This window comes from Hordeum vulgare, chromosome 4H (assembly GCF_904849725.1).
Source record: "Hordeum vulgare subsp. vulgare chromosome 4H, MorexV3_pseudomolecules_assembly, whole genome shotgun sequence".
Classification (NCBI taxonomy): domain Eukaryota; kingdom Viridiplantae; phylum Streptophyta; class Magnoliopsida; order Poales; family Poaceae; genus Hordeum; species Hordeum vulgare.
In genome coordinates, this window is record NC_058521.1 from 11,924,371 (window position 1) to 11,936,299 (window position 11,929).

Genomic DNA, 11,929 nt, shown 5'->3' on the forward strand with positions numbered 1-11,929 from the left:
ACATGTACTATAAGCGATAACTGAACCGAAACTAAAAGAGATGACAAGATCCAACGAGTTTGGAGCTGAGACCGGTGCCACCGAAACCTGAACGGACCGACCTGCTATATCTTCCTCGTCATGTCATGTCAACCACAGCGAAGGAATTAATTCAGAATAAATTCAATTTCTCGTGGTTTACATGACTGGTATGAACATCAGTGAGTCTATAAACATTTTTGTTTACAATCGCCTAATTTGTCACCACCGCATGGGGCCATCCTCCCCGTTGCATCGACCTTGAAGAATCCTGCATATGTAGTCCATTGGGTGTTGATTGGTTTGTGTACCATTCAGTGGAAGGTTAACTGCTTGTTATCAAAATTGTCTTTTGAGACATCTTGTTCTTCTATGTATTTACTGCTCGATCATCAGACTGTCAAGAAGAGGACGCTCCAGGTGCACGCTCCCCCCTGCCGTTTTACCGTTCAGGTAGGCTCTGCAAAGACAAAACAGTCTCAAGTCAACCCAAAACGGCCGTTGCATCACATGCAAATGTCACCAGCCTGGTCAATGATGTAATGCTTCTCTAGACAAGCACCGGTGGATTCAGCGCAGCATAGAATGCCACCGCCAAAACGCAGGCGGTTTAGTGAATGTGATCAGTGAGACATCGTCTGAACACTTATGTGCTCGAGCATCGCATTAGAATCTACGCGCTGTTTCCAGTGAGATATAGAGAGAGTTGCTAACTTCAGTTCAGCGCGCGTAACAGCGCAGCAACGAAAAGCTCAGCTTGCAAGAAGTAGATAATATAGACCTTACACTGGTCGACTGGAGCTCTGTTGTCGCAGTATTGCCGTCCTCCTGTAATCAAAACAATAGAGCTGATTAGGATGTCCAGCCAAATACTCTTCCTTAACTTCTGTAGAATATATGACAGCACTGATTGTGTGGCTTATCACCTCGAGTAAGAGATCTTTTCTTGTTATCAGTCCTACGACACGAGAAGGCCGAGGAACGACGAAGATATGCCTCAATCCTAGTTGGCGGAAGAGATTGTACACCTGGGAATCGTCACAAAGATCATCTCATATCCAACTCACTGAAATGAGTGTATAGTGCAAATGAAAGCAAGCTTTACCTTTGCCAAAGACATGTCCTCTGGCACTATGTAAGGAGACGGATTTAGAAATGGGGCAAGATCTAAATACAAACCAAGTTCCTCATCCGTCAAATGAATATCATCAATCGACTTCCCCTTACTTGAAGCTGGCTTAACAAAGTCACTAAAATTGTGCCTGTGTAACAGCAAAAACAGTCCATTATTACCAGTCAATAGACTATTGGTTCCTACTTAAGGCCTTGTACAACGCAAGGTGCTTAGCGAAGGTGCTTAGTAAAATAACCCGTTTTTTTTTCAACCACGAGTGCTTATCTCTATAGGAAGGGTACCTAATTAAGCGTCTACCCTTTACAAATAAGCACCGGTGCTTGAGAAAAAAAAAATTCTAAGCACCTCCTATAAGCACCTTAAATTGTACAAGGCCTAAGGCTGTCCTTGGCATCGTGGTGGATTCTTGTAATCACATTTGCCTCATCCGTTTTCCCTGTTTTAGATTTTTATAGTGTTTGTTTGAACCGACTTTGCCTACTTTTGTGCCTAATTTTGCATAGCAGATTATAAAATACGCACAGTTCAGCACCCGCAAGCTGAGCCTTAGACAAACCTGTTCAGTATGCCTGGCCCACAAGGGAAAGGAGTATTCTGGAAATCTACTTTAGATTGCAAAAGCACCAACAAGTGACTGAAAGAAGAGGGCAAATGGGTCAGTGTTCAGTGTGCAAGGTAAACCAAGAAAGCAAGAGCACATGGTACTGCATCTTACCTACGAAGTATGAGACCTATGACAAGCGACTCGCCATTCTGCCCACGTTCAACAATCTGAACAGCAAAAGAAAACCTGTTATTTAAACCTCCCACAGAAGCAGCTGTGTTATAGAACTGGCATCTACTTACAGGGAAGCCATTGTGCTTGTTGCTTTGCAGAACAGAAACAATATCAACAACTCTTGAAACACGAGAAAGGCACACAACCTAACACCAGACACCAAAATATTGGATGTGTTAGGATTTGGAACTATACTGACACAAGATATAGTTCTTTCTTCCATCTTGAATGGAATAAAAATCATCGGAACCTTTTGATTCTTGCAGGCATCCTTTGCATTCATGTTTCTCATCACTTGTTTAGGCCTAGAGTCAAGTAAAGGGATGCCCTTTAATCGGGCCTGCTCTTCATATAGCCCCTCATTAAAGAAATCACCAACAGCCTACATGAACGGAAATCAGAAGCAACACTCTGCATGTTCAACGAGGAGTGAAGTTCACAGAGTTTGAGACTTCGAGTAGATGTTTGCAGAGTTTTTACCTTAGAGATTAGAAGAACAAGCATGATTAATGGCAAGAGTTGCAAGTTATTTGTAATCTCGACCATAATAACACATAAAGATACGGTCATTCTCATTGAACCACCAAGAAACGAAGCGGCACCAAGTAGAGCATACCTATAATAATATTAAAAATAAGTAGGAAATTATGCCTCACCATCAGATTATTAAAATGGTAAAATATCCAGAGAAGAAAGGAAGAATAAAATTTAAGGGGCCATTAACGCAAGGGTGTTTGGTCAGGCTTAACTTTGGTTTTGCAATTTGGCTTATAAGCTAAAATAGCACCTATTTATGGGCTTTTGGCTTTGGTCTTTGGCTTATGACTGGATGTTGTTACATGACAGCATAAGCCAAAAGCCAAATCCAAAAGCCCATAAATATGTGTTTTTTGGCTTACAAACCAAAGTTAAATACGTGCAACATATGTTGAATTGAAGAGATGGTGAGAACTCACGTGCCCTCGTCAACATTTAGTTTCTTATAAAACTTAACAACAGACATCCCAACAAGCCGACCATACGTAGATCCGATCATTATTCCTGGAACAAACTGTCCAGCTGGAACAGCAGTTCCAAATGTTACAACAGCTAAGGAGTAAAACATGACCTGAGCAAAGCAAGAAAAGGGGTAAAGGTAAGTATATGACAAACAAAGGTTCTTAATATCTCAACACTCATCCAAGTGATGGTAAATGGAATGACAAGAATTAGAATTTGCTACAGCATCAGAATATGCATAGAGCAGCTGATAACCATCATTATTTTGTTATACCGATAGCATGTGCTCCCAAGACAAGAAAACATAATCGAACTTCGACGAGATTGCAGATTATTCAAACCCCTTTTTAGATCATGATTATTTGAACTTGATAGGCACTTCTTTCATATTTTTCCTAACTTACATTACTAAAAATGCACAAATTCAACTGCTTAGGGTGAAACCCTAATGGAGTTAGTTACATAATGCGAGGTATAATATTCCATAAATCAAACAGACAGAAAATGGTACCAGGAAAGTGATAAGGCTTTGTGCGCTGTACTCATGGAATGTTTTTGCACTGAACAGGTTGCGTATTGCATCATCCTGCAAGAATATGTTGTTGAATATTATGACATGGAGTACGAAACATTGAAGGGGAAGCTTTCCAAATATATTCTGACCTGAGAATTGAAGAAAATGGTTGCCAAATCATTGTATTCATTATCTTTTGAGCAGTAAAACTGCAATATGCAAACAACATATTAAGAGAAAAACACAACCGATATCACAGTAGCTGAAGAGAACTTGTAATTCGAGTTGTAAAATCCTGAAGTAGACTCACATTAACAAAATTCCCATCTGTTCCAGGCGGATGAGGGCACTGGATACCAGAACTGGTTTCTAATTCAGGACATGGGCTGCATTTCCTCAGTAGTGGCAACACAAAGGAAACAGTGGATGTTATCAAAGATATGAGGCAAGCTTCAAAAATCTGCAAATATTAACCCCGGAGTTAGGTATATATGATATATCTACAAGAGGAGCTCTACCTTTGTAACCACTAATGCATATCATATCTCCAGCATACCTGGACTCGTTTCCCTTTCTTATGAAGATATGTTCGCCGCCATTTGGTTATATACAGGGTGAGTTGATTAAAAAGCGCTCCTGAAGAAAAACCCAATTAAGTAACTGAAAATTATCAAATATGGCACAAATGTGCTAGGAATGCTTATTTGTTTTGGGCCTACAGTGAGTTTGTGGGCAGGCTTTTTCACAATTGTCAATTAGTATATGATTTTTCATGTTAATGATCCAACTCTCACTACAGGGAATTCTCTACAAGACACCCACAGCTGTTTAGCCAACTGAGACAAACCTTGGCATAGTACAGTAGTGAAACCGTTGTCACGTACAAAATCAGTAGAGAGAAAATGAACTAGACTTGAGGGAATACCCCCCCCCCCCCCCAGTTAGCCTAAAATTGGGTGAGGACAGTAATCCAGGTTCGCTAGCTGCAGCTTTCCTTCTCTAGCCAGTTATCTGAAGAAGTTCATCAGGTAAACGATGTCGACTATGGCATTTCTAGATATTACTGGATATGCTTTACTGCTATAAATGAGTTCTTGTCAGGTACAACGCCTGACTATGGCATTTCTAGATATACTGACACAACTTTGAATAATTTTACTTACCAAGAAGTCCTCCAATAACACCAATAATTGCCACCGGCAGAAGTTCCTGGTAAGAGTAATCTTCTTGACCTCTTTAAGAAAAAGTAAACAATCAAGATCACAATGCACAAAAGGTCATTTTTCAGATTAAGTATTCCCTTCTAACTGGGAAAAGGTAATCTTACCCAGATATGTCCCAGATTATGAAACCCCCAGCCCCAAAATGACCACATTTTCCACTGTTACACCAATTCATTGCTGATCGCACCACAACAGCCACGACAGCAGATGTAAAGAATACTCTCCACATAAGATGGCTTCTCCACCTTCAGCAATATAATGATAACATAATCAATCAGATCAAGACACGCAGTTGAACAACATATTTCATATCATTTGGCTGCCCAGCGTGCGTATGTCCATAAAAAGAACTGTCATGAGAGATTCCCAATTCATAACCCAAACATACTAGAGAAATGTATTACCAACGGTACATAATGAATTGGTTGAAAGTAACACCCACGGTGAATTTTCAATGAATTATCTTTCTTGACCCAAAAGTACACTTATAATAGCATTATAAAACGTATAATATAAATGAGATGGCGGTGATCTCACAGCCCTAAAATATGACATTTCATAATATATACAATGATATTTAGGTGGCAACCATACTCTTTGTTGAAGTGTATATGTGGATTGTCTAGCCCTTTCTATAAGTTCATACTTTTGGTTGCATTCGCTAGTGCATGAAGCTTAACATGGTATCAGGGCCTAAGGTCTTGAGTTCCAAGTCCTGGCTTTCGCAATTTAACACTCTTGATCTTCAGAATAAGTTAATTCATGTCTGTACTACTGGAAGCACAAGACCAAAATCTTGGAAAAACTAATACAGCAACACAAGTGAAAAAAAGAGCACTCAGGTGCATTTCTTGAGTGCAGCCTGGAAAACCTGATAATGTCCCTTGTGATAGACTATAGCATCCATCAGGGAATCAATCCCTAATTAACATGTAGTATTTCAAGAAAGGATGTTCTCAGGTTCAATTTAAAACTAAACAATGCCCTGTAACCAAGTCATAGTGTTGCAGTGAAGCAGAAGTGCAGCCTTTCTTCATCTATGACAACATTTTGAGTATTTATATTGGTCGTGCAAACAATTGAAGCAGTTTCCTCATAAGGTACTTTGAGTGCATTGTTATAAACAAACAGTCTCATAATGAACAGAAAAAAGCTGCTGATGCATTTCTACTTTTGTACTCATTTGGCAATTTAATAGTCGATCATGGAGTGAATCACATTTGTACTACAGATTTTCTTGATAGCAGCAAAAGAAAGAAAGAACTAAGCCAGAAAAGGACATGTATAAGCTGTCAAAAAAGTGTATGTCAAAGCTATTGAATCAGAAACTCCTGTTAGTACTGCTTACTGGAAAGTATATGAACATTCTCAAACAAAAATACTTGTCTACTAAATACAAAGAAAACAATAGGGTAAGACTAAAAGTAAGCTGGAACAAATTACATGGGACAGCATGACTAATTTTATTAGTAGTATGACGAAAGAACGTTCTTACCAGGATGTAACTTCCTCCAGAGCAAATAGTACCCCACCAACCGGAGCTCTGAAGGCGGCAGCAACTCCAGCTGCACATCCACATGTCACCTTTTGAAACATTAATATAGCTTTGAGATCTTTAATATGGAAACTCACCAATTCCATTTTAAATACAAGCTTAACGACATGGAGTAACATAACATACAAAAGAATGTATTCACCATGATGTTAGGGACACAACTGAATGTTGAGACACACACAATCTGATTTTACTTTTAACACTCTCTGAACATAATTTACCTGGTGAACCTTTGTCAGGTAAACAAAGAACTGTGCATATATCAGATAGAAGCCAGAAAAAAAAAATCACAGCTCACTTATAAAAGTAAATTTGTCCACTCAGATATTCAGCAAATCCGGTCAGCTTTGAAGGTCAACAGAGGTTAGGGTACCAGCAAGCCCGTCAACTGGTTCCAGTAACTGAGATGCATCAGGTACATGGCCAGTACTAGCCAATATGACATTATGACTACAATAACAGGTTACAGATTGTATCAAGAAAAAAGGGGTTACGCTTACCCTCAAGCCCATCCACTGGTTCCAGTAGCTAATAGAGACAGCACTAGCAAATATGATAGCAAAAGAGGTTATAGACTTTCCTCAAGAAAGAAGTTTTAGGCTAGTACTGCCATATGAGACATGACATTTGGGCACAGAAGAAGGGGCACGTTTGCACCAGGCCAAGGAGGACATATGTTGGATAGGGATAGCAAGTTATGATTTGAAGAAATGCCCCTGATTCTCAAGCTAGTTTGTCTGCTGCATTGGTTTTGGTTTAGCCCCAAAGTTGAACTACCGGGCACGCAGGCTATATAATGCCTTGTACTCAACCAACAAAGCAAACAAGAATTGTCAACCACCCTAATCTCTATTGCTGACCGGCGCTTCACTGCCCCACCCTCGTGGCAGAAAGATGACAAAGTCCTGGACCCTGCGCTCCTGTTGAGCACCCCTTACAACCTAATGTCCAAACAAGGCCCTCATAGAGCATTCACAGTGTGATGGTTTGCTGCCTCTAAGGTAGTCTCTAATCCCTTACAGGCCGGTGCCATACACTGCAGGTGTGAGCCTGTAAGCCAGAATCGTTAGCAACGCCAAGCATAGAGTCCGCCTCCAGCATTTTCCGAGCATTTTCTGCAGTGATAATTGTCATGGGCGGAGAGTCGGAGAGTGTGTTGGCCATGTCGAGAAGGGAATCAGGTTTTTTATTTTAAGTGAGTCCACCTTAGAGGCTCGGAGTATTTTTTATACACTACGGAGTTTTGAGCTAAGCTTAGAGGCTGGCCATGAGTCCCAGCTTGGAGGCAAGTCAGCCTCCAAGCACTACGAGTGCCCTTAGCTTAGAACGTGCAGGTGGCATTTTAAATGGAGAAGAGGATGCTGGTCATTTAAGTGTCGGGCTTAAGCTAGAGCTGTCAAGTTTTATAGACTAGAAAGACAGTTTTAGTTTATGAAATTCGTACCATTTCAATCTCAATGGAATAACCTTAGTTAATTAACAATATTAACATATATCAAATGCCACAACACACAGAACAACATTATATTATATACTACACCCAAATATGTCATGCAACCAGGTTATGCCCATTTTTTCTGTTAACTGGCAGGCAGAAGGCAGTGACACTAGTGACTAGTCACACTATAGATTGTTCGATCCAATAAAATGGTGCGGCTGGAACGTTAATAAGATAAAAGAAAGCAAGAGAGTAAACTAATCAAGAGATGGGAATGTAAGAAAGCAACAAATAATTGTCATTCATGTGAAACGAAATAACTTACAAGATCTCGCCGATCTCGATCACTTTCAAAAATCTGTACCCATCTAGAATTCAAGTGGTACTTCGCTGATCCACCCTATGTACATGCAGATTAAGTAGCTGGCAAATTTAATTACTTACAGAGTGGAAAGAAGTAAAGCAAGAAAAACAGAAGCTGCTGGCAAGTCCTTATTTACTGGGTTTTGGGACAATCAATTGTTGATCTATATAACAGGGTTACAAGTATAAATGGATCCACAGTACCCAATGCGCTCAAGTTACAAAATATCACTACTTTTGATATCTAAAATATTCATGAGATGGTGTATCTCCACTTCTAATTCCCCTATAGCAACAACATCAATGGTACCATACTTTATGATTTGATGAGGTGGTTCATTATTATATCACACTATTAGACTAAAAAATCATACCAAGTACTATGTTACATGTAATAACAACCATCTTTGTGAAGGCTTTGCTGGTTGATCCACAGGCCTATGAGTCTATACCACTAGTGAATATTTTGCATTATGTCTATGCTGATCAAAAGACAATTATAAACATGATACGAAAAAATCATATATCTACATTTTAATTTTTAACTGAGATAAATGTTGAACGGAACAAAACTTATATCGCCAACATAACCTACTTGCCCAAGAAGAGAAGCAATGCAGGCTCCAGTGTGAACAAGAGGACCTTCTTTTCCTAGAGCCAATCCACCTCCAACTGATCCGATGCTCCCAAAAATCTAGTACTCAAAGCAGCAGCATTTGAGCATGGCAGGACATATCATAATAGCTGACGGGAGAAATGTAAACTCACCTTCCCAACTAATGTCCTAAAAAGGAGGATTCCATGTGTATCAACTCCTGCATACATATTCCAGATTATGTCCCAAACTTATCAGAATAGCAATATCAGGAATTCAAGTGGTTAAACCTTACCATTTAAGTAACCTTTGATCTCCGGGATACCAGATCCAGCAGCTGCTGGTGCAAATTGTGTGACTATGTATACAGAAGAGAAGACGAGGGCAAGATTGAGAAGTATGTACACCAAGAACCCCACAAGATATGAGTGTTGTATAATAGCAAAAGTCAAAGTAAATTTCCATCCAGAGAAGTTCTCAACGGCCAAATTTATGAATATAGCAGCCAATCCAGTGCCTGAAAACAGGAAGATTGCGTCATGTACCAGAACAAAATATCCACTCAGTACGAAGAACTGGACCATGGGAACAAAGAGGGGCAGAGGGCAAAATATAAAAGTACAAAAACAGTTTCCACTGACAGATATTTGGTCTACCATGTTAGGACTTCCTTCTTTTCATAACAACTAAATCATATGTGTAAGGAATAGCCAATTTGGTGCAAACTGGAATAGGAATTCCAGCATAGCAGTGTTTGCAGATACACAAGGCCAGGAACAAGGAAAACAATATTTGGGTTGAATTCAACTAGGAGGGGGATTTTTAACTGGTGGAGGTAAAATTTTCACAATTTACGGTAGTTAACCGACTACACAATCCGGTAGTATAAAACTCGGAAACAACAGTTATAGGTAGCAGTTGTGTAAACGTCACACAGTAGCACCTAGTCAGTTCAGTAGCTGCCAGCTTGTTTTAAACATTAATCATAAATATTGCTTTAGCATCTTGTGATCAATGCTACAGCTTGCACTGCTCACTTGGTCACCTTTTAGCCATTAATACCAACTAACCATCCAATATAGGGAGTAGTCAGTAGACTATGTGAGAAGCTCGAAAACACGTATTCCTTGTATGTGGCTGATCTTTTGGTAGGAGCATTGCCGGCTTTCATTGGTTACGTTCAAACAGACTACCGGGGGATTTCAGGAGTTGGGTTGTAACTTGTAAACCATAGTGCTTGCTTTCTACTCGTATATGGATTGCGTAGAGAAATTACTATAGCCATTGGTTTAAAATATTATAATGTCATCATTCCACGCTGCTTAGCTTCATTGGATGACAAAAATGTTTTCTGGTTTACTACATGATTTAACAATTACAGGATTTAATAATTGCAGTAGTACCTCTCAGTCCTAAACGAATGCATAACCTAGTTGCGCGCATCTGAAATCGCCAGATTAAGCTTTCGGTGGTGTCTTATAAGTGACGAGAAATTTCAGGAGAAAGGGGTCATGGAGGAGGCGCTCACCGACGCCGATGAGCAGGGCGAAGAACCACTTGAGCATGATGTAGTAGGGCACCCAGAACTTGCTCCGCTGCGCCTGCAAGCAAGCACCACGAGAGCTCGTTTCTAACCAACCGCGCACGGGAACCACGCACGCGCGTGCGTGGGTACTACGAGGGAAGGGGGGCGGCGAAATGCGCGGCGTGGCGTGGCGTACCTGCTCCTCCCGGTAGGCGTAGTTCTCGATGACCTCGTAGTCGAGGCTCTCGACGGCGCCGACGAAGAGCTCGTCCTGGGCGGCCGCGGGGGCCTCGGGCGCGGCGCCGTCGGCGGTGGGGAGGCGCGACCAGGCCAGGCGCGCCATCCCGATGCCGTCGGGGAGGTCCTGGTCGCCGGAGAGCATCGGATCCCGCCCGGGGCGGGCGGTTCGAACGGCTCGGCGACGGTGGGGAGTTTTTTACTGGGCGGGGGCAGCTGCGGAGGAGGAGGGCTCGGTTGGAATCGGGCTGTCGATCTTTCTTTCTTTTTTTTTCTTGGTGGGCTCGTGTTGTTGCGTGCTGCGGCGCGGGGTGCTCTCGTGTGCGGTCGATGGAGATGGTGGATCGGGCATCGGGGGCGGCGTGGGGCGTGCAGTGACGGAGCACGTGGCAGGACCGCAGGAGGGGGGAGAGACTGCCCCCTTCCGGTCGGTCTACGGCCGCACAGCACGGCCAATCTTTTTTTTCTAACCTAAAGCGAAAAGAAAACGCACATCTGACCCTAATTTAAAAATACGTTCAAACTAATCTTTTTGTGTGACGCCATCCACCCCGACGTCTGGGTTGTATAGGAGACGCCACGCTCCCCGGCGTCTGGTTCGGGCCCGCCCAACCCCCCCCCCCCCCCCCCCCCGCCTCCGTTGACCGGCTCACGTGACAAAGGGGCCAAACGCCAGGGGCTCTGGTCCTCACCCAAACACCAGGCACCCTCGCGTCTGCCTCGAGTCACTTACCTATCCATCTTTCTCTCCCACCTCCTAAAAAAGAACCCCATCTCTCTCGGCACCCTCTCCCCCCTCACACCCCACCCCCTTCATCTACTCCCTCCTCCATCAAAATCCTTAGATCCGAGCCCCCCAAGCTTTTTTGAGGTAATCTCTTCCGATCCCTTCATTTTTTTGTTTCAACATCTTATTTTGAGAGTATTTTTGAATATTAGGTTATGTTAGATAAATAGGTTACTTGTTAGTTTTAGGGATTTCTTTGTGGTTGTTTGATTAGATAGGTTTGTTCAATATGTTGGTATATTATTTTGGCCTCTTATGATGTGTTGTATATTTTATTTAATAATTTAGTGTATCATATGATGTGGGCATAATGGATTGATTTTAGGCAACCAATTTTTTCTACTAACATTGTCGATGGGTATGCTCCGGTAGATTTGTATATTTTTTAGGTCTATCAATTAATTAGTTTAAATATATTTTAGGTTCTCCGGTAGTTTAATTTGTCATGGTTTCTTGGAGCGACGGATCAAGCTCTTCTTGGGATGACGATAGTGTGACCAACCAGGTATGTTAATTTCGGGTTTTCAGCATTTAAGGTTAGGTTTACGGTTCTTCATTTCGGGATTTCATAACAGTCCGGTGTCTTCTGTTTTTAGCTTCCTATGACTATCACATGTTATGAATTGAGTGGCATTGCTCATGAACTATCTTCTCGTTGTATGCATCTAGAACCTTGCCTCGGGCAAGTTGCATTTCAATCTACTCACACTAGTCGACGTTTTCTTGCTTGTGCAAAGGAGAAGGTATCTTGCATTGTAATTT

General features: G+C 41.7%; 1 protein-coding gene across 2 annotated transcripts; it reads right to left on the minus strand.

Moving 5' to 3' along the window:
* Positions 1–82: 82 nt before the first annotated feature.
* On the minus strand, positions 83–10,648 carry LOC123447264 (chloride channel protein CLC-d). 2 transcript variants are annotated; one of them, XM_045123854.1, is made up of 23 exons: positions 10,340–10,646; positions 10,147–10,219; positions 8,914–9,135; positions 8,792–8,838; positions 8,619–8,717; positions 7,986–8,060; positions 6,163–6,251; positions 4,772–4,912; positions 4,608–4,678; positions 4,001–4,080; positions 3,755–3,904; positions 3,594–3,653; positions 3,442–3,516; positions 2,888–3,039; positions 2,412–2,547; positions 2,182–2,313; positions 2,000–2,077; positions 1,869–1,924; positions 1,710–1,787; positions 1,124–1,280; positions 945–1,046; positions 800–846; positions 83–478 (listed from the first exon to the last, which is right to left on the minus strand). In XM_045123854.1, exons 1-23 carry the CDS (start codon positions 10,523–10,525, stop codon positions 397–399), a joined length of 2,388 nt encoding a protein of 795 aa, XP_044979789.1. In that variant the 5' UTR covers positions 10,526–10,646; the 3' UTR covers positions 83–396. The 2 variants fall into 2 exon arrangements, with proteins under 2 accessions (XP_044979789.1, XP_044979790.1); XM_045123855.1 differs by having other exon boundaries at positions 351–478; positions 805–846; positions 10,340–10,648.
* Between the last annotated feature and the right edge of the window lie 1,281 nt (positions 10,649–11,929).

Coding starts and splice junctions, on each gene's coding strand:
- LOC123447264 (XM_045123854.1), bottom strand. CDS start 10,525: ATGCTCTCCGGCGACCAGGACCTCCCCGACGGCATCGGGATGGCGCGC. Junction 9,136..10,146: donor CGCCCTGCTCATCGGCGTCG/GTGAGCGCCTCC, acceptor TCCTGTTTTCAG/GCACTGGATTGGCTGCTATA. Junction 479..799: donor CTCCAGTCGACCAGTGTAAG/GTCTATATTATC, acceptor TTGTCTTTGCAG/AGCCTACCTGAACGGTAAAA.